Raw genomic sequence first — 22,539 nt, 5'->3', positions numbered from 1 at the left:
TACAAATGCACTAACCTCATGGTGGCCTCTGGGGCTGACACAGTCATGACTTAGGGCCTCACTGTAGGATCCTGTGATAGAATTAAACAGGGCCTGAGATCACAAATGCAAAGGTTAAATGTGTCGCTGTCTGTTAACATGAGATAATCTCCATTCCTGTATCATGTTTCTCTTTTCTTTTCTTTCTTTCCTTCCTTCCTTCCTTCCTTCCTTCCTTCCTACCTTCCTTCCTACCTTCCTTCCTTCTGTCTCTCTCTCTCTCTCTCTTTCCTTCTTTTTTTGAGAGAATCTCACTCTGGCACCCAGGTTGGAGTGCAGTGGCGTGATCTCAGTTCACTGCAACCTCCACCTTCAGATTCAAGCGATTCTTCTCATGGATTTGCATTTGAGGCTGGTATGCAAGAGAGCTCGTCACGCAGTGAGAGAGTGAGCCTTGCCGGCCACTGACCCCTCCTTCAACACAGCTTGGTGCTTGTGTTCTTCATCCCCGCGAAATTATGAGCACTTCTTAGTGAATTTGTGAAGGCTGTGAGATCCATTCCTTGAAAGTGTTAAGAGGCTATACTTTTCAGAGGCTATTTCAGAGAAAGAGAGGCTACTGTGTTTCACAGATACTTACTGAAACCCTAAATGCAAGCCTGGCACGGGATCCAAAGGCAAATTAAGATGATGGTCCTTCTATTGGTAAAAGGAGTGGTTGAGAGCGTGAGGGAAGGAAGAAATGACTCTGCCCATGAAGGTGGAGAGGGCATCACGAAAAGGAGGTGTTGCTTCAGCTGCATCTTAAAGGGAGGTAACACCTGAGCAGATAGGCAAAGGGATTTCCCTTCCTGGTAGAGGAAACCACATGTTCAGGTGAACAGAAGTGTCAACAGCAGGACAGGTGGGGGACCAGAAGTATTCCCATCAGACTGCAGCAAAGAATATGAGGTTAGTGGCCAGGCAAGACTGTGGAGATGAGTCGGCAGCAGGGACCAGACCACTGGGTCCTGGGCACTTATCACATTGTGCCTTGCTGGTCCTCAAGATGTGTTCCTCACAAACTAAAAAGTCATAGTCACATGCATTTGGAAGAAGCCAAGTTTAGGCTAAACAGATTTTTTTTTCTTAACTGGAGGACTTCTCAGAGCTTACAAAATGCCAAGTGCATGAGGGATCTCCCAACAGGGAAGTAACAGAGTATACTGTTATTATTATACATAATAATTCAGTGTATACTGAATCCCTGTTGTAGGAAAGCCCTCAGAAGCCTCACCTGGGGAAATTCTGCTATAAGCAATGAAAGGCCATGAAAGGACTCAGATTTTCATTTGGAAATGCATTCTGCAGAATGAGTGAGGGCTGGGCGGGTGGTGAGATGAGAAACAAGGAGACCAGTGGGGAGGAGGTGCTCCATGAAACACCTGAGTGTAAGGGGGCGTGCACAGGCTCAGGGATTCAAGAAGCATTCCAAGGTAGAACCAATAGACTGAACTGCCTTTGGGAGGAAGGGACCTACGTCGGTGCCAGGGTTTTGGTTTCTGGGCTCTGGTTGTGTCTCATCAGTCGTTGGATATAGCTTCTGGCATCCAGCAGGAAGGCCTGCTCTGCTAGTATATTTGGAGTTAGGTGTGACTGTATGGCGGCACTGAAGTCTCAGTGGGTGAGCTCATCACCAGGTCGAGTCTAAGAGGGATAACAGGACTGTGGACAGACCCAGGGGAACATCCATGCTTTACAAGTGGGCAGGAAGGAGTGGTCAGCAAGGGAGCAGGCAACCTTGAAGCCAGGGAAGGAGAGTGTTGCAAAAACAAGAGAGTGGTGTGTAGTGACCCCCTACATACAAGTTACAACAGCAGAGAGATGTTTTAATCTATCAAATCAGCAGAGATTTATTTATTTATGTATTTAACAGTTAGAGCTTGTATTAGTAAGGGTGAAAGAAAATAAGCACCCTCATGGTATTGGAGCAACAGATAATATGTATCACAAACCATAAAAAGTGTATATGCTCTTTGATTCAAATATTTCATCCCTACATGCCTGTAATCTCAGCACTTTGGGACACTCAGATCACCTGAGCCCAGGAGTTCAAGACCAGCATGTCCAACATGGCAAAACCCTGTCTGTACTAAAAATGCAAAAATGAGGCGTGGTGGTGCACACCTGTCATCCCAGCTACTCAGGGGGCTGAGGCACAAAGACCACTTGAACCCGGGAGGCAGAGGCTGAAGTAAGCCCAGATCACACCATTGCACTCCAGCCTGGGTGACAGAGCGAGACTCCATCTAAAAAAAAAAAAAAAATCCATCTCTAGAAATTCATCCTAAAGAAATCATCATGAATGCACACAGATTATTCTATAAGATTGTTCATAACAGCATTGTATATAATGTAAAAATATAAATATATTATCTTATAACATAAGCTTGATTAAATAAATTATGATGAAGAAATACCAAGAAGCCAGTCAAAAAGAAGTGTGAAATAATTAATGGCATAGTAAAATATTGCAATATAACATGAAGTGAATAAAGCAAGTAAGATACTATTTTTTGTATTAAAAATATACACATAAGTGTAAGAAAAAGATGCATCAAATCTTACCAGTGGTTATCTCTGGAAACAGGGATTTGGGTGATTTTTAAAGTTTTTTTGGGGTGAATTTTTATCTTTCTACATTTTCAAAAGTTTCTACAATAAGCAAGTTACCTTTGTAATCAGGAAAAAGTGGTTCTTTTAGTGCTCTGAATAGTATAATAATAATTTTTATTTCATTTCATTATTTACCTGGCCTTGCAGAAATTTACCTCTTTGGTAAAAGACAGAGTAGGCATGTGCTTAAGACATCAGCAAATGACTATTTACATTAATAATTTATTAATAGAGAAAATTTTATTGAAGCGATGACTTCAAAATGTGATTTTGGGGGCATTATACACTTGCTTGGAGGTTTAATCTTCAATCCACATGGGGGGCACCATAATCTCTGGTGCTTAGGGACCTCGTCTAGCCCCTGTGAGGCCCTTTGCAGTCCCTCCCTTGCCAGCCCCTCCAGCCTCAGCCATTTGCCCCCTGGGCTCTCCAGGCTCCACTGAGCAGCTGCCCACCTGCCCCAGCCCAGCTCCACTGCTGTGTGACCTGGCATAAGTCCCTTAACCGCTGTGTGTCTCAGTTTCCTCATTTGTTAAAAGAGGAGGTTCCAATGGTATATACCCCCTAACAATATGTGAGCATTACAGAAATGACACGGGACACGCACTCAGAACATCCCTTGCGCGTGGCAAGTGCTGACTGTTACCTGCCATTATTAGGCTCCCCGGCCCGGGGGTCTCAGAGCCTTGGCACAAGCTCTTCCCTCTGCCTGGAGCACTTTGTTCCACTGACCTTTCCTGGAGCTCCAGGTCAACTCCAGCAGCCTTCCCAGGGCAGACTAGGTGCCTTCCCCTTCTGCAGCGCCTGAACCACACATGAATAAATAAAGTGAGAGCGCGCCCAGGGAAGAGCAGGGTGTACAGAAAGGGGCTGAGTCAGTCCAGGCGTTTCCGCGGGGATCCTTCTCCTGCCAGGCCTGCGCGGGGGCCGTGGCAGCGAGAAGATGTGCATGGGTGGCTCCCAGGTGCTCGGGAAGGGCCCCAGAGCTCCTGGCCCGGCTGGAGGCAGGAGGCCAAGTCTACTCCGCGAAGCTGGATCAGTACCGGGGGCACAGGGCGTGCAGCGAGGGCTGGCGGGGGCGGCCCGCCTGGGGGGGCTGCCCGGGCGCACGCGAGAGCCAGGTGGGGGGTGCGGGAAGAAGGCACCCGCAGCAGCGCAGGCAGGGGCCGCGGGGAAAGCACCAAGAGGCGGCGAGCGGCCTCAGTGGCCGGAACCCGGGCCGGCTGCTGCAGGCACAAGAACGTGCCCCACCCTCGGGGCTTGGCTGGCACCGCCCGGCCCTCCAGGTCTGTGGCAGCATCCCAGCCTCTGTTTACTCATCTGTCTCCCCAAGACCAGGCTGTCTTCCTGGGGCAGCTCAGGTGGGCAAGGACATCATCTGATTTTTACTCCTGGGCGCGTTTGGGGCAAGATGAAGGCAGCTCCTGGAGTCCACAGCGACCTCCGCATACCATGACGGGGCGGCCGGGTGGCACCACTGGCTGGACCCGGACTCGGGTCCTGCTTTCCCGGGACAGCGCTGCAGCCCTAGGATCTCTGCGCCGAGGCCCGCGGCAAGAGCCACGACGGCGCTGATCACGCTAACGTCCTTGCTGCGGGCCCCTCGCCCGGGCCGCCCACCTGCCACGCCCAGGTCGCACCTCCAGTTCGCCCCACCCGCGACACCGGCCGCCGCCAATGGTCCCCCTCGTGGGCGTGGCCTCAGCGCCCTGGCCCCGCCCCCGCGCCCCCATTGGTCGGACGGGGTGGGAGGCGGGCGGCACCGACGGCAGGGGCAGGGGCAGGGACTCGCGGGAATCTCACCACCCGGGTCGCTGCCGGAGCTCGCCCGTCGCCCCTGCGCTGCGCGGACCGCGGCCACAGCCGGACAGGCGGGCACGGCGGCGACAGACGGATTGGCGGACAGTCCCAGCCCGCGGAGTAGCCCCGACCTCGAGGCGCTGGCGTCCGCGTCCGCTCGTCTGGGAGCCTGGGCAGGTGCCGCGCGGGAGGCGCTCCGGAGACCGCGCTGAGGCCGCGGACGCCGCCCGCCCTGTCCCGCTGCCCGCTGAGCCCAGCACCCCGCTCGCCGTCGGGGCGTCTCCGGGCCCAGGGGCGGCCGCGGAGCCGATGCGCACCCGCTGAGCACCCCCGGCCCACCATGGCCGCACGCCCCGGCCCGCTCTGGCTCCTGGGCCTGGCGCTGTGCGCGCTGGGCGGGGGCGGCCCCGGCCCGCGACCCCCGCCCGGCCGTTCCCAGTGGCGTCTGGGCGCCCGCGAGCGCCGGGACGTTCAGCGCGAGATCCTGGCTGTGCTCGGGCTGCCCGGGCGGCCCCGGCCCCGCGCGCCACCCGCCGCCTCCCGGCTGCCCGCGTCCGCGCCGCTCTTCATGCTGGACCTGTACCACGCCATGGCCAGCGACGACGATGAGGACGGCGCGCTCCCGGAGCGGCGCCTGGGCCGTGCCGACCTGATCATGAGCTTCGTCAACATGGGTGAGTGCGGCCGCACGCGCTCCGCGGGGACCCTCAGAGTGAGCTGGCTGCAGGGGAGAGTGCGTGCCTCCGCAGGCGGTGCTGGGCCCTGGCCGAACCGGGAGTCACAGGCGGTGGACGCGACCCCTAGGGGAGTGCGACCGCCTTGGCCAGGGAAGGTCTAAGGGTCCTGGGGTACCCTGGGCTGCGGGGTGGTCAGGAGCAGAGTGGGGGGACCTGTGGACTCCCAGGGGAGCCCTTCACCCTGCTTTCACCTGCCCCAAACGCACCCAGGTGAAGGCAGTAAGAATCAGGTGATGGTCTTGCCCACCTGGGCAGCCCCAGGAAGACAGCCTGGTCCGGGGGAGACAGGTGAGTAAACAAGGCCAGGATGCTGTCACTGTGATAAGGGCAGTACTGAGGAGAGGGCCAAAGTTCAGCGTGGAAACCTGTGGTCACATCATCAGAGTGACCAGAGCTGACCCGGTGCCCTGAGTCCACAGCAGGCTCTTCCCTGTTTGGAGCCTGGGTGGGGTGCAGCTGTCAGGAGAGCGGCTGGGGAAGGAGCAGACCCAGGTCGGTGGAGCAGGGACTGTGGCCTTGTCACCCTGGGCCCAGCCCCTGGGATATGGCCTGGCGTAGGGTGAGTGTCTGGGCCTGTGGAATGGCCCAGTGGGCAGCTGGACCCACTTTGTTCTCCCAGGCAAAGCCCGGCTTTTCCTGTCTGCCAACATCTTTTATCAAACCCGGGAGCTATTTACTCCTTAGGAGCCCAGAGATTTTTTTTGCAGTGCTAAACTCTTTGGTCTGTGGTCGTATAGTGACTGTTGGTCAGGTCCCCCATCTGCTTTGCCTCCTCTCTGTGGCAAGTGACAAGCCGGGGTCTGGAGAGCCAAGGACAACAGTTCAGCCTGAGGTGGGGGAGCTGTGGGGCTGAGAGCAGGAAGAGGGTCCCTGCCCGGGTCTCCAGCCTCCCTCCACCGACAGCATCTTTCATTCTCCATCCTCACAGCAACCCTGGTAACAGCCACGGTCTGTATCCCCATCTCCCAGATAAGGACAGTGAGGCTCAGAGAGGCAGCGCCATGCCTAGGATAGCACAGCCTCTATGCGGCTGAGCCAGGACGGACCCAGGAAGCCTGACTGTCCATCCAGTGCTCAAGGAGATGACATTTCTGTTGTCAGGCCAGGTTTTCAGGGTGCAGAGAGCTTTCTGAGGAGTCTGGGCCGAAGAACCCAGGGCACTGAGCAGCAGCAGGTTTTGTGGGGGCCCTCAGCCATTTGCTTCCTACACTAGGGCAGAAGAAGGCATGGCCGAGCCTCTGTTCCCCACCACCCAGAGCTGGTGGTGAGCTGAGGTGGGGGGCAAGCAGCAGGAGGAAGCCATTCACCATCACTGAGCGCCAGTGCCAGGCACAGGACTCTGGCCCGTGGGATCTGGATGCCACCTTCCTAGTTAGAGGACAGGGTGGAGATGTGGGACAGAGGAGACCATCTGCGAAACTGGGGCTGGGGCTCTGTCATCAGGACAGGCTGGCCCCGGGCGCAGGACCAAGAAAACTTATGGATGGAGTCACCCAAGAATGTCCCCTCGGGAGCCACCCATCAGAATGAGTCACCACCCAGCTCACATCCTACCTCCCCTGGCATCCCCTGAGTCAAGGCATGCACAGCCTGGTGGGGGCTGTGGCTATGAATTGGGCAGCGGCTACCCCTGCTGTGTGACCTTAGGGAAGTTCCTCACCCTCTCTGAGCCTTGGTTGCTCCTTGGAAAATGAGGTGCCTGGTGATCTGTCCTCAAGGTTGTTGTGTGATTGGTTGATAGAGGGGAGAAGCAGAAAGCCTGTTCCTTTCCCCTCTGATGGTGAAACTGGACCTGGCCTCTCTTGGCCCCAGACCCTCCCAGCTATGGCCTGGTACGGAGGTGACAGGAGCATCTCCATATGTCTTGTACACATGTGAAACCTAGAAACAGATTCAGAAAGCCAAACAAAAGGTGTTTGTACCTGTTTTTGGAATGAAAAGTAGCACGTGAACTTTCAGAGCCTTACAATTCCTCATTTCATTCATGTGAGACTGTTTTGCCAGCCCATGGGCTCAGGGAGGTTAAATGGCCAGCCCAGGGCCACACAGCACATCTGGGGTGAATCCACAGCTGTGGATTCCAAAGCCCAGCTTCTTCCCACATCAGCTCTGCATGTTTCATTAAGACCCGGGGCCTCCAGCACTGCGGGATTAACAGGCAGGTCGTTGTTAGTGGAAGCCCAGGCTGTGGGTGGGCACAGCCAGCTGTCAGAAGGGCCTTCTTTATTCTGATGTGCTAATTGCACTAGTGGAATTCTCTCAGAGTAGCTTTAACTGGCAACTACTGAGGCTGTGGCAGGGTGGGGTAGACACATACCAGGATGCTCTCCGTGTTTGGAGGCTCCTGAAGGTCAGTGGCCCCAGAGGCACCACGGGATCTAATAGCAGGGTCGCTGGGGTGTCACTGCCCACACCCAGGCTCCCACACCTGCTCCCTCCTGCTCCACCTCTCCTATCAGCCTCATCTGGCTCCCGAAAAGCCAGGCCTGATACCCTAGGCCCCAACTGTTGATGGCAGCCTGTGGGACCCAGAGGGTGGGGCTGTCACAGGCCCCCTCCACGGCTCAGGCCTCTGTGCAGAGCCCTGCTTTAGGAAGTCAAGCCTGCGTCCTGATGTTCAGAGCCTGCGTTGGGAGGCCAGGGCTGGGGCAGAGCCGGGGCCCTGCCTGGCCTGTCATCCATATCAACCTGTAGACCTGGGCTTTCTTGGGCAGGACAGTGATGAAACAGGTGGATTCTGTCCCTGGTCTCTCTGTGCTCAGGGAGGGGAGAGCCCTGATCTGGGAGGCAGGACCCAGGTTCTTGTGCTGCCTGCGCCCGCCATTAACTCCTGCATGTCCCGGGCCGCGGCCCTTCCCTTCCCTAGGCCTCTGCTTTCTCGTCCATTCTACAGTGATGGCATCAGAAAGGCAAGGTGCCTCCCATCCCTGACCCTGTGGCTCTGTGGCAGAGGCGTCTTCTCACAACACCGCCCATGCCCTGGCCCCAGTGCCTCAGGCTGGCCCGGCCCCTCCTGAGGGAGGAAGGATGGCAGGAAGGACCACCTCTGCGCATTCCTCCCAAATCCTCCTCCACCCACGTCAGCAGAGAGGCAGGTGCCCATGTTCCAGATTGAGAAACTGAGGCATAAGCAGGACTAGCAGGGAGAAGTTCAGCCAGGATCAGAATGCAGGCATCTTCTCTTTCATCCTGATCCCTTCCTGCACCAGACAGATTTGTTCCCATGGTCTCTGGTGGCTGTGGACAGAAGTGTTGATGAACTGAGCCTTCTGGGTTTGGGAGAAGCAGGACTGAGTGGGAGTTCAGGACCTGGCGCGGGTCCTGCTCTGCCCTTGCCAGCCATGTGACCTGGAAGGGTGGCACTGTCTCCGTGGGCCCCAGGTCCACTTCCTTTGGTTCTTTACTAGGGACTTCTTTCATATTCCCATCCATTAATTCATTCAATCAACAAATAGCAATGTAGCACCTACCATGGGCCAGGCACAGTTCTAGTTGCTGGGGATATAGCTATGAAAAAATAAAGTCCCTGCCCTCAGGGAGACAGCTGTGTGGTAGGATAGACACATACATGATCCCGAAGGGTAATTGTCAGGTGTGCTAGACAGCAAAGCCCCATCTGGAAACAGGAGGGGCTGAACAAATGGCAGGACAGACAGGGCTAAGTTGGAGGTGTCTGACCTGAGACTCACACACCCAGCATTTGCGTCCTGACACTGACACCTGATCTCAGTGTGATCTGGGCTTTCCAGTCCACCTCCCCGAGCCTCAGTTTCCACCTCTGTAAAATGGAGGTAGTCATCTTATGGAGCTGTTCCGGGCTCATGTGAGACGATGCCCAGCAATGCCCACATGCCCAGAACCTCCCCATCTGTTCCTTCATTGGCATCTCACAATTGCTGTCACATCCGTGTTTGAGAGGAAAGAGAGGCTCAGAGCAGGTAGGTGGGGCCACACAGAGGGTTACCTCCCTGCCTCCACATCCTTGCTTTTCTCCAAAATAGCAGCTGCCTCTCCACACAGCCCAGGGCCTGGTCCACCAGTAAATGCAGTGCGTGCTGCTGAAATGGACTGTGTTGAATGGGAATCTGTGATACAAACTGAAACCACTGCTTACAAAATATGTTTGTTTTAGGATTTATAGGACTAAACGCATGTTTCTTTTAGAACATTCAAATCATAAATTAATTATAGAATTTCACTATAGAAAGCTCAGACCATATATTCAGAAACGTATGAAAGCTCCAAGTAATCTTCTCTGTACCTCAGAGAATATCAGTGTTTTAATCCTTTAGTGTAGCACTCCATATCCCCAACCAGCCCTGATATTTTATCAATACAAACGTTAACATTTGTATATCATTACTATTTTCAGAGACAGGGTCTTTCTTTGTGACCCAGGCTGGAATGCAGTGGCATGATCATAGCTCACTGCAACTGTGAACTCCTGGGCTCAAGTAACGTTCTCACCTCAGCCTCCTAAATGGCTAGAACTACAAGTGTGCACCACCATGCCCAACTCATTGCTTTAAATCTTTTGTAGAGACGGGATCTCACTATATTGTCCAGGCTGGGTCAAACTCCTGGCTTCAACTGACCCTCCTGCCTCAGCCTCCCAAAGTGCTGGGATTACAGGCATGAACCACTGTGCCCAGCATTTTCTTTTCTTTCTTTTTTTAACTGCATGAGACATTAACGCTCACTGTTTTGCAACTTTGTTTTTCTTTCAACAATACATATTTTATCCATCTTACCATATGCCTAAAGGTATTTGTCCTTCTGAGAGTTGAAGGTAGGTCCCTTTTCTCCAAAGTTCTGTCTGGCCACCAGACTGTTGCACCCTGGGCTGGGCGTGGTGGCTCATGCCTGTAATCCAAGCACTTTGGAGGCCAAGGTGAGCGGATCACCTGAGGTTGGGAGTTCAAGACCAGCCCGATCAACATGGTGAAACTCCATCTTTAAAAAAAAAAAAATGTTGCACCCTGTGGATCCCTAGTGACAGGTCCCTCCCATCTCTGCAGTGTTTTCTCACCCCTGGAGTAGATGACTATGACTGTCCTCACTCACAGGAGGAAGCTGAGTCTCAAAGAATGTCTGGGTCCTGGATGCGCAGACCCACAGGAGCAGATATGAAAGGTGGATCACGGCCGTAGGAGCGTAGACCCTGAGGTGGTAGGTGACTCTGGAGTGGGGCTCACCGACTTTCAATTTTGGGTGTACTGCTTGAGATCTGTGAGCTGTTGAACAGGTCATTTGAAGTCTTGGCATCTCAGTTTCCTCATCTTTAAAACTGGGATAATGCCTGTATCCGGCCAGGCACAGTGGTGTGCACCTGTAATCCCAACACTTTGGGTGGCTGAGGCGGGCAGATCACTTGAGGTCAGGAGTTCGAGACCAGCCTGGCCAACATGGTGAAACCCTGTCTTTACTAAAAATATTTAAAAAATTAGCCAGGCATGGTGGCATATGCCTGTAGTCCTGGCTACTCAGGAGGCTAAGGTGGGAGAATTGCTGGAACGAGATGGAGGTTGTCTGGGAGACAGAGCAAGACTCTGTCTAAATAATAATAATAATAATAATAATGCCTGTATCATAGTACCATGATTAAATAGGTTAAGGCATGTAAAACATTAGCAAGTGTCTGGCTGGGCAAGGTGGCTCACAGCTGTAATCCCAGCACTTTGGGAGGCTGAGGCAGGTGGATTACCTGAGGTCAGGAGTTCAAGACCAGACTTGTCAACATGGTGAAACCCTGTCTGTACCAAAAATACAAAAATTACCCAGTGTGGTGGTGTATGCCTGTAGTCCCAGCTACTTGGGAGGCTGAGGCAGGAGAATCGCTTGAACCCAGGAGGGGGAGGTTGTAGTGAGCTGAGATCACGCCATTGCACTCCAGCCTGGGCAACAGGATCGAGACTCCGCATCAAAAAACAAAGCAAAACAACCTAGCAAGTGTCTGGCAGAGCTCAGTCAGTGGCAGTGGGTATTACGAGGGAAGGGCCTGCGGGATTATGCGCCACCCCCCGGTCATTTGCTTAGGGACCTACAGCAGGGTAGTAAAAAGCAGTCAGGTCGGGGATCTGACCAGGCTGCCTGGGTGAGATCCCCATTCCACCCAGGCCTCCTCATAGTGGATGCTGTTGGGGGCTTCCCAGAGCTTCTCTTCAGTCGCTTATGGCCCCAGCTGCCTGGAGTGACAGCTGCTAACAGCTCACAGGGGAGTCCTTCTCTAGGTTTGTTTTTTTTTTTTCTTTTTTCAGATAGAGTTTTGCTCTTTTCCCTCATGCTGGATATTAATGGTGCAATCTCAGCTCACCGCAACCTCTGACTCCTTGGATTCAAGCAATTCTCTTGCCTCAGCCTCCCGAGTAGCTGGGATTACAGGTGCCCGCCACCACACCTGGCTAATTTTGTATTTTTAGTTGAGATGGGGTTTCACCATATTGGTCAGGCAGGTCTTGAACTCCTGACCTCAGGTGAGCCACTGGCCTCGGCCTCCCAAAGTGCTGAGATTACAGGCGTAAGCCACTGCACCAAGCCCTTCTCTAGATATTAATTGACTGCGCCCAAAGCAGCTGCCCGAGGCTAGGTACCATCCCTGGGGATACCCCACATCCAACAACTGGTCTATAGCAGTGTCAATGCCCAGCCCCCTTGCCTTAAGGAGAGACAGCTCTGAAGGAAGGGCCACCAGCCCCAGAGCTCCCCATTTGGTTGCAGTTGTCTGAGGCCTTTGTTGTGGTTGCGTCCAAAACTTGCTCCCTTCATTCACTACAAAAAGCAATAGACTTTCCAGTTTCCCCAGTAAACTTTCCGACTCAGTGTCTGTTGCCCAGAGAGCCCAACCTAAGAAACAATTTATGTGATTGTAGCCCAATTTATTTAATGCTCTGAGCCCCAGTTTCCTCATCTGTAAAATGGGAGAGCTACCTCATTGGGCAATTAGGAGTATTAAGTCAGTTAATCTGTGTAAAATTATGAAAACAGTGGCTGGTCAGTGCTTAATAAATGTCAGCTTCATTTGTTTTTAGCCCAAGGCTGACTGATTAATGGCAAGACCAGAAACAAAAGTCGGTTATTTCCTTGAACTGCTGGCTCTATCTTGAGCAGCAGCCATTCCTTCTGAACAGTCCTGGACCCTCCACACGTCAGGGTTCTGGGGAAGTTGAAGGCTGCAAGACTTAGGTATGGAGAAAGTTTACTCATTCAGGGCTTTAAGAGCAGTTTGTGGACACTCCTTAGTGAGCACTGCTGCAAACGGACTGTGTACTATTCTCTTTCCTGTTTATCTTGGGAGCTAATAAAAGCACAGCTCCAGCCCAGCCCAAAGTCTGCTCATTTATTGGGAAAGAGAGGCCCAAAGGCAACTCAATATAAATGATCCCCAAATGGGAGAATTGTCCATTCGCCCACTCGGCAAACATGGGCAAGAGGGTTCAACAGCGGAGACCAACAATTGTCTCTCTCATTTTGTGGGAGACAAACAAGGCCAAAGGAGAGGCGGCATGGCTCCCGGCTGGAGATGGGGTCTTGCTGTGTCACCCAGGCTGCAGTGCAGTGGTGTGATCATAGCTTGCTGCAGCCTCAACCTCCCGGGCTCAAGTGATCCTTCACCTCAGCCCAAGTATCTGGGGACTGCAGGTGCCCACCACCATGCCCAGCTAATTTTTAAACATTTTTTTATAGAGTCAGGGTCTCATGATGTTGCCCAGGCTGGTCTTAAACTCCTGGGCTCAAGCCATCCACCTACCTCGGCCTCCCAAAGTGCTGAGATTACAGGCGTGAGCCACTGTCCCTGGCCTCTTGTATGTTCTTGAAACGCCAGTTCCTGAAGTGAAAATCCCATCATGGCTTTTCCTGCTCAGGACCTTCCATGTGTCCCTTCAAGCCAGAATGGAATTCACATTTCCCCAGCCTGGCATTCAGAACTCAGCGTTCTAACTACACCACGTGGTGTTCCCTTGACTCATCTGCAGCTTGGCGAGGCCGTGGATGAGGAGAAACGAACGTAGACTTGTAGTTCAGACATGCTTAGCCCCGAATCCCACCCTCAATGCTTCCAGTTGTGGCCTTGTGCAAATCAGTTAACTTCCCGATCTTTACTGTTCTCATCTCTAACCTGGGGTCAGTAATGTCCCCCACAGAGTTGTCATGGTGTCACCTTCACCGTGGCCCTCAATAGTGCCACCTCCTGGGATGTACAGAGTTCTGTGATCCCTCCGACACTGTGCCAGTGCTGATCTGTGTGACCGACTGTAACATATGACACTAGTGGTGATAGGTACCTGACAGGATTAGTCTATAAAAGACTGTGGCTTCTAATCCCGGGTGCCTCGTTCTCGGGGAGGTCGTGAGGTGAGCATCCCTATGGAGAGAGCCACATGGTAAGCAGCTAAAGACAGAGCTTAGAAGTGGATCCAGGTCGGGTGTGGTGGCTCACGCCTGTAATCCCAGCACTTTGGGAGGCCAAGGTAGGCGGATCATGAGGTCAGAAGATTAAGGCCATCCTGGCTAACACAGTGAAACCCTGTCTCTACTAAAGATACAAAAATTAGCCCATAGTCCCAGCTACTTGGGAGGCTGAGGCAGGAGAATTGCTTGAACCCAGGAGGCGGAGGTTGCAGTGAGCCAAGATCACGCCATTGCATTCCAACCTGGGTGACAAAAGAAGTGAAAAGAAGTGGATCCGTGAGCCCCAGCTACATCTTCAGAGACAGCAGCCCTAGCTGACAGCTTGCCTGTGACCTCATGAAAGACCCTGATCCTGACCTACCCGGCTAAGTTCCTGGATTCTTAGCCCTAAGAACAATGTGCAATAACACATGTATGTTGTTTTAAACTGCTATGTTTGCATAATGAGTTACACAGCAACAGATAACTAACACAGTCAGGTTAGCATGAACAGGAAGGACATACAGCATGTGTGCAGCATGGTGCCTGACACACGGGTCAGTGCTTAAAAAGTGCCACCTGGCACAGCATCTCCCACCTCTCAGCTTTCCCTAGGTGACTCCCCTCCAGTTCTGTTCCTCAGAGTTCTTCCACCCCTCTTGAATATGTTTTCAAGGAAAGTTTTCTCTGCCTGCTTCCAAGGCACCATACATGACCGTGACTGTGACCTTGATGGGAGCGCTTGTCCTGCATTGCGTGCACTTCTCTTCGCTTTCTGCCTGTGCGATCCAGGGGCACACCAAGCCCCTCTTTCTCCTACTTGCCAGCAACCCCAGAACCACCTGAGAATAGGGACCAAGTCTGACTCTTCCCAGCCCCCGCCCTCACCCGGTGGCAGGAAGTTGAAGGAAAGAGGTGCCCGGCTGGAGGCAGGGAGCAAGGAGAATTGGGGGGAGCCTGGGCCCGGGTCAGTGGGACAGAGCGGAGCCGCCCTCCCTGTCTGTGTGGGGCCAACGATGGGTGCCGCAGCTCCCTGGGCCCTCCCCTGGGACCCCAAGTCCCCGCTGGGCCCTGCCTGGAGGGAGGGGGCTTCACAGGCATTCTCAGGTGTCTGTTGACAGGAGGGCCTTGTTGGCGGGTGACCCCCATCCCGGTATTTCCCATTAATTCTGGGACCGCTCGTTTCACATTGGCCCCAAGTGTGAACATCCACATCACAGGCCTCCAGTCTGACACGTGACCCTGGAAACCCTCTGCCCCTCCTCGGCAGTTTCCCCACCTCTGCAAGGTTGCCTGAAGGCCTTTCCAGCTCTGACCAAAGAATGTGCCCACCCCCTGCCTGCTGATGGGGGCTCCTGCAGGGTGAGGCACAGGGTGGGGAGGTTCACCCAGCCCCCCTCCTCCCAGGGCCTCTTCCCCACAGGCAAGAGAGGATGTGTCACCATCTTTCCGGAAAATTCCCACAGTTCAGTTCTTTCCTGGGATTTAACTGGAGGAATTGCATCTTTCTTGCTCACATCTCCTGGGATCTATTCTTGGCCTTGGCAGGCTTGATGTGGTGGCGTGTGTGGGTGTTCCCTTTTAATTTGGGGTCCAGAGCCGTCTGAGGCCGGACCGGTAATTATGAGAGCAGCGCCATATATGGAAACAGCCCTTGAAACAAGCCAGTGATGAGACCCGGCTGGAAATACCTCGACATGGAGCCCTGGGCCGCCTCGAGGCGGTGCTGAGATTTCTGGGTGGGAGAAGCCTCTTCAGGACGCAGAACCGACAGGTCATGGGTCCTGGCCTCCCTTGGCCTGCAGAGGCTGCGGGGTCTGGGCCTTGTTTCGGGTCTGAAATGGGGTCTCCCTTCCCGCCTTTGCTGCCTGTGGGACCAGTCAGGCAGGCCCGGCCCATGCACCCCGAGCTCTGGGGGAGCCACCATCCACCCGCAGGGGCCAGGCTGGGAGAGAAGGCAGGTCCACAGCAGTGGGAATGTCGGTGGCTTCTGATGGACTCACACGGGGACATGGCAGCCACACCCAGACTGGCAGCGATACCCAGCCCAAAAGGCTGTGAGTGCCAAACACGGAGCCGCTGTCCTGGGGACAAGCGGCCCACAGGAAGAAAGGCTGGGACAGCCCCACTCTGGGGCCCTGGAACACGGCGGCCAATGAGCCACATGGGAGCCTCTGATGTCCACACATGGCTCGGTCCTGGCCCTCCAAGGTCTCGCCATCCAGAGGAACAGTTGGATCAGAGACAGCAAGGCCTGGCATGGGGGCTGGGAGAGGCCAAAAGCCTGACCTGCGTGGGGTCTGAGGACTGGGAGGCTTCTCAGCTGAACAGAGAGGGGCAGGCTGCCCGGGGAGAGCAGCTTCCAGGAAGGAGTCTGGGGGAGGCGTCTGCAGCCAGAAGGCACAAGAGGCCGGAGGGACAGATGGCAGGGCTAGCACAGGGAGGGCCTGTGACATTCCTTCTGCGGGCCCTTCGGGGCCAGGGAGGGTCTGAGGGGAGGCAGGACGGCTCACAGGCCACAGGATTCTGTTCTGAGCTGAAGGAAGAGGGTGTCTTTTGAAGTCCCGCTTTTTGGTCAGAAATAAGACAGATTTAGGTTGTGTGGATGAGACTAAATTGCCCAGGGCACAAAAATAGCTAGGGCCCTTGTTGGTGTCGGGCTGAAGGTCTCAGGGTTTGGCATCTGAAGGCCTAGGCTGGAGTGGCAGGCACAGGGCCCCAGATGTGGCCAGTGGAAGCCACCTCCTGCCCACAGTGGCCTTTCCTGGAAGCGTGGGGTCCAGAGGTTGCTTTATCCATGGCTAGAGGAGGAGGCTGAGGGTTCCATCTGCACATATTGGTGATTCATGATTGTTTATTTTCCCAGGAGTCACATTAAGGTGGTTTAGATGATTTATAAAGTAAATTCATTTGCTGCTTCCCCAGACAGAAGCTGGTTCCGCATGAGCCCATTTGAGGCAGCTTTTATGATTTTGTAGAAAATAAACATTTAGAGGTCCCTGTGGAACCAGGTATAGGTTGGTGTCTTTCCTGTGACCAATGAATTACCCTCTGCACATGTCTTCATATTTTGCCAGTATGTCTTTGGGGTTCTTGTGCCAAACGGTAAATTCACATGTAATTTTGCTAGGTATTGCCAAATTTCTCCTCTACATAGCATTCCTATCAGCAACGCCTGAGAATGTTCATGTCTGATCTTAATCTTTTTCCTCATAGGCTATACAGAGCACCCTATGAAAAGCACCTGTTACTCTTGAACCCATAACCTTTTCTGTTTCCTTCAAAGCATTTGGAGTAGAACAATAGAAATTACATCCCATATTTTACTTGCTTTTTGTTTATATTTTATGTTTTCCATTAGATGGTAAACTCCATGAGTGTGGAAAAAATATCTTCTTATTCATTTTTGTATTTTCAGTGCCCAGAATAGTGTTGTACACACAGTAAGAACTGGGTAAATATATTTCTAGGCAGGGCGTGGTGACCCCTGCCTGTAATCCTGGCACTTTGGGAGGCCAAGGTGGGCAGATCACTTGAGGTCAGGAGTTCCAGACCAGCCTGACCAGTATGGTGAATCCCCATCTCTACTAAAAATACAAAAATTAACCGGACATGGTAGTGGACGCCTGTAATCCCAGCTACTGGGGAGGCTGAGGCAGGAGAATCGCTTGAACCCAGGAGGCGGAGGTTGCATTGAGCCAAGATCATGCCATTGGACTCCTGCCTGGGCAACAAAGTGAGAACCTGTCCCCCACAAAAAAAGAACTAGGTAAATGTATTTCCAAATTAAATATGATGAACTTATGAGATGAGTGAAATAATACATATTTTTAGAAAAACATAATTCAGTCTTGTTTCTGACCAAAAACTAAGACTTCAAAGACACCCTCGGGTGCTGTGGGACAAGGCAGGTTCATTCCCGCTCTGCCCTGGGCTGGGATGAGCGCCCATCACCTCCTGCCCACACACGTCTGGCCCCATCCCCCGCCCCACACAGCTGTTTGCCTGCCCACGGCTGGACCAGGTCCCCACCTCGAGGACAGGAAGTGCTCCCACATCCGCTGCAGCCCGCACAGCCTGGTGCTTTTACAAACCTGACTGTGGTCACTGAGCCCAGTAACCAGAGAGAATGTTTAAAAAGACTCACAAACATATCATTGAAATCTCAGTGTTGGGTTTTGCGGAAGGCACTGGGCGGTTCCCACCCCTGCCTTCTGGAAACACAGATTTCTGGAGTTTAAAAGGGACGAGAGGCTAAAGTGAGACTGCCCTAAATGTAGCGTCCCGGGCATTTCCGGGCACCTGGGGCAATGTGGGCTTCATTCCTTTGTTTGACTGGCAGGTCAGCCCCCGCCACAGGGCCCTGCCGCCCATCTCGCCTCCAGCCTGGCCTCTACCCTCGCCTCCGCAGTGTCTTCTTATTCCCCTCCACCCACGCCGCCCCCTGCTGCCCCCAATCCCTGTGCTCCCCACTGGCCAGAGGCACAGCCCAGACTCCTGGCCGGGGATTCGCACCCTCAGCAGGCAGGCCGCAGCCGAGCTCACGCGCAGTCCCCAACGTTGCTGACCTGTGGGCGCCTCCACCCCTGTGCATGTGAGGTCCCCTCTCCCTAGAGCGCCCCCTCTGCCACCTCTCCACCTACCAGGACCCCATCCCACCCTTTAAGACCAGTTCAGATGCCACCTGCTCACATCCCACCACCCAGTGGGAACCTCGACCTCCCTAGCACCTGACGGGGCCACTCCGGGAGTTGTCACTCCTGCCCTGATTTTTCTTGTTCCTTTCCACATTTCCCTCCTTCTTCCTGCACCTTGTTCCAGAAAGGAAACGTGGGTCCCCTGCCCTCTGCTGTCTTCTGGTGCTTGCCCTGCCCTCAGGCCCCTCCGCTCTGACCCTCTGCCCTGGCTGGCCGGCCCCTGCAGGGCCCATCTCCCTGACACCGTGGCAGATTCACACTTGGGCCTCAGCCCTGAGCCCTCCTGGCTGCACCTCTCATCCCGGCAGTGGGCAGCCTCTGGATGGCCCGTGTCCCCTGACATGCCATCGGTTGTGTCCCTGACAACCAGGTTTCCCTGCAGGTTCAGGGCTTTTTTCTGCCTTGGGTCCAATGTCCATCTTCTCTTTAGCTGGAAGCTCCCTCCTCTGTCTCATCTGTGGGTCCCAGCACCAGCCAGGGCCGAGAAGGGGCGCAATGGGAGTTTGGGGTGTGGAGCCTGGGGCCTGTTGAGCACAGCCAGGTACAGGGCTCAGGGTGTGCCTGGCTGCAACAGCCCCTCAGCCCTGCCCACGCCACAGGGCCAAGCCTGGAACACACGTTTGAAAAGGACAAAGCCAGCCCCACCCAGGCCTCCTGGGTCCCCCTGCACCTTGAGCGGTGGGCAGCTGGGGACAGCGGCTCATACCAGCTCTGCCCACTCCAGAGCCCGAGCCATTCCAAGTGCCAGCCCAGCTCTGTTTTGTCTTCTAGTGGAGCGAGACCGTGCCCTGGGCCACCAGGAGCCCCACTGGAAGGAGTTCCACTTTGACCTGACCCAGATCCCGGCTGGGGAGGCGGTAACAGCCGCGGAGTTCCGGATTTACAAGGTGCCCAGCACCCACCTGCTCAACAGCACCCTCCATGTCAGCATGTTCCAGGTGGTCCAGGAGCAGTTCAACAGGTGCCTTCCCCTTGGCCTGGGTGCTCCCCACCCAACCCGCCTCATAGTCTCATGGTCAAGGCAGCCCAGCAGGGAGTGGGGGTGAGTGGAGCCTTTCCCAGAGGACCCAAAAGAGAACCTCAAAGACAGGAGAGGTGCTTGGCCTAGGGCCCCTGCACTGTGGGAAGAGCCCCAGTGTTGGAAATAGATGCTCGGTGCCACAAAGAAAAATTAGCACTGAGACAAAGGATATTTCAGCAACACAATTTTTCCTTCCTGGCCTGCAGGAAGGGCACTCTCACTGGCCATCTTGCCGTGAGAGTGCAGTGAACAATGGAAAACACGCAAATGTATCCCTTATGCATTTGGGGTCGTCCTTACTGCTGTGTCTAATCTGTTGGCTGGAGCCTGACCTCACAATCTAAACTTAACAGTTATTAGCACACTTATTCTTTAACAAGAAAGGAAACTTTAAAAAGGAAATTTTCTACTTCCCACACCCAGTGACAGTCCTGCCTTCAGATCCCTGTCCTGCCATCCTGGCTGTGGGGACTTGGACAGGTCACTGAGCCTCAGTTTCCCCATGTGTACACCTCTGCTGAGGCAGTGAGATGAGGCTCAGAAGGGGCACAGACCAGAGCCAGGTGGGAGACGCTCCTGTGACAGCCCCCAGGTGGGCCCTGCAGACACGGAGGCAGCTGTGCCGGCCGCCAGTTAATTGTTCTTTCGTGTCCACAGGGAATCTGACTTGTTCTTTTTGGATCTTCAGACGCTTGGAGCTGGGGATGAGGGCTGGCTGGCGCTGGACATCACAGCAGCCAGTGACCACTGGTTGCTGAAGCGTCACAAGGACCTGGGACTCCGCCTCTATGTGGAGACTGAGGATGGTGAGGCTGGGGGCTCTGCGGGAGCAGCTCCTGGGGCTCCTGTGTGCCAACACAGGCAGTGGTAGTGACCTCCTGTGGCCATGGGTGCCCGGCCTCACCAGCTGTGCCTGCTTCGAGGGTCAATGAGGTTCAGGGCTTGAGGTCTGGCCTGGCGGGGGTGCTCCCTCCTCTCCTTCTGCTTCCCAGGAAGTGGGTGGTTCTTCCCACGGAGCAGCCTCCACCTTGGGAGTTTCTATCCTGGGAAGGAAAGGAGGGGAAGTGGCTGTATCCTCAGGTGCTGAGGCCAGGAGGCTGGGTTTGAAGCCCAGCCCAACGGTGCCCTGCCTCAGTGACCTTGGCCAGGACTTACCTTTCCAGACCGTCTTTTCTACAGGATGGGGATTCACGCCCTTGTTCACTCCACAGGTGATACTGGGGAGAGCCTGCTTTATGCCAGGCAGTAGGAATACAAAGGCCAAAGTGGGCATGAGATGGGCGTGTTTGAAACCCAGCAAGGGGCCGCCATGGAGCAGCGGCGAGGGCGGGTTCCCAGGGGCCACTCTGAGTCAGGGTAAACTAGGGCCAGGGTGTTGGGATTCTTAGAGTCATTTATTTTATTTAATAGCAGTGGAGGACGATAGGACCTGATTCAGGTTTTGAAAGAGAACCCTCTGAGATGCCCCGCTCCTGGGGTGGAGCAGAGCTCCCCACCCCTTCCGTGGGCTGCTCAGTGACTTGCTTCCCAAAAGTGCAGTATGGATGGGGCGTGGGGGACCTGAAGTGCAGCGCCTCAGCCAGGTTAGGAAGGCTCACTGCAGTGACCAGCACAGAGCTAGCACCTGCCCTGGGTGTAAGGCAAGAAGGCCACTGATCCTTGGAGGTCCCCATCCCTGGACCTGAAATGCCAGTCCAGACGTAAGAAAACCATCACACAAACCCGAAGAGAAGGGCTTTCCGCAGAATACCTAATAAGTGCTTCTTAAAACCACCAAGCTCATCCAAAAATGGGAAGGTTGGGAAACTGGAGGAGCCCAGACGTGCCTAGGGGAACCGGCTCAGTGCATGTGGGGTCCTGGACCCGCAAAAGGGCATTAGGGAAACGTTATGAAATCCAGATCAATCATAGTATTATTTACTTAAAAAGATATCAGTATTGGTTGTTATGAGAAAGGTACCCCACTAGTGTAAAATATTAACATTTCCCAGGGCAGCTGGGTCCAGGTGTATGGGAACTCCCTGTGCTGTTGTTTTCTTCTTTGAGACAGGGTGTGGCTCTGTTGCTCAGGCTGGAGTGCCGTGGCGCGATCACAGCTCACTGTAACCTCCAACCCCTGGGCTCGAGCGATCCTCCCACCTCAGCCTCTATACTATCTTTGCAAATTTTTATGTAATATCAACTGTTGTAAAATTAAAACTTTACTGAATATATGCATAAAATAAAGAACCCCCTACTTCAGTGGGGAAGAGTAGACTGAGCTGGATGAGAGCGAAGTCAGAGAGGCCCGTGGGGGCCCCACAGTGGTCCAGGTGGGCGCTGCGAGCGGCTTGTGGTAGCAGTGGAGGTGGAGGAAGGTGGGTTGATTTCAGCGTCAGGACGTGGTTATAGCTGGCGAGGAGGTGAAGGAAAGGGAGGAAGCCTGAATGATGCGTGGATGGAACCAGTGCATTGTTTCTAATAGATTTTTCTTTTTGGCCTGCACTGGGGAAAGATAGATGAAGGGCAGGTTTGAGGTGGGTGGTCAAGGGTCTCTTTTGGCTGGAATATTATTGTGCCCCCTGGGATGTTACTGAGATCCCTGGTCCTCATGGAAATGCCACTCCAGGGAGAGATGAGCGTGAAGACCCAGGTGTGGGAAGTGCTGGCATGTAAGTGCTGGCATGGATTTAAAGCATGGGGCGGGACCAGGTCCCCTAGGGAAGGAAGGCCGTGATGGAGAAGAGAGGGGGCCTGGCCCAGAGCCCTGGGGCCTCCACCACCCAGAGAGCTCTCAAGGAGGGGCCACAGTGAGCCCAGAGGGACCAGCCAGGGAGGGGGCAGAACACCTGGAGGGTGAGGTGACCTAGACGCCAGATTAAAGTGTTTCCAGAAGCAAGGGTTTGTCATTTGTGTCCTGCCATGGGCACTGAAGGCAAGGACAGAAGTGACCGAGGGTCTTGCCACACACAGGTTGATGACCCAAATCTCCAGGGAGTGTGGGTCTGACTGGGAGGTGGAGGGAGACAGGCAGTGGGGGCAGGAGACCGTGCTTTCCAGAACCTTTGCTGGGGAAGGGGAGCAGAGACAGGGGCTGGGGCTGGAGAGAACCAGGGACAAGACAGGCCCTTTACAGGTGAGGAGACGCCTGCCCACTGCTGTGGCGATGGAGTGATTCTGAGCAGAGGGAAGAAAACTGCAAAATTCTGCACAAGTTGGATCTAGGAGCTGGAGCTGGGAGCTGGAGTGGGGCAGGTGGAGGGGGGAGCTGGAGGGGGGAGCT

At 54.3% G+C, this 22,539-nt stretch overlaps 1 protein-coding gene across 1 annotated transcript in view; it reads left to right on the top strand.

Moving 5' to 3' along the window:
- Nucleotides 1–4,774: 4,774 nt before the first annotated feature.
- The window catches only part of LOC116529335 (bone morphogenetic protein 8B-like), a 29,722-nt gene continuing 11,957 nt past the window's right edge, over nucleotides 4,775–22,539 (top strand). The window contains exons 1-3 of the mRNA XM_032247049.1: nucleotides 4,775–5,108; nucleotides 19,028–19,217; nucleotides 19,935–20,083. Of these exons, the coding sequence (XP_032102940.1) occupies nucleotides 4,775–5,108; nucleotides 19,028–19,217; nucleotides 19,935–20,083 (673 nt within the window). The remainder of the gene's footprint in view (nucleotides 5,109–19,027; nucleotides 19,218–19,934; nucleotides 20,084–22,539) is intronic.

Source organism: Sapajus apella, unplaced genomic scaffold (genome assembly GCF_009761245.1).
Source record: "Sapajus apella isolate SASKATOON/1434 unplaced genomic scaffold, GSC_monkey_1.0 scaffold62, whole genome shotgun sequence".
Lineage (NCBI taxonomy): Eukaryota > Metazoa > Chordata > Mammalia > Primates > Cebidae > Sapajus > Sapajus apella.
This window is presented reverse-complemented; position numbering and strand designations above follow the sequence as displayed.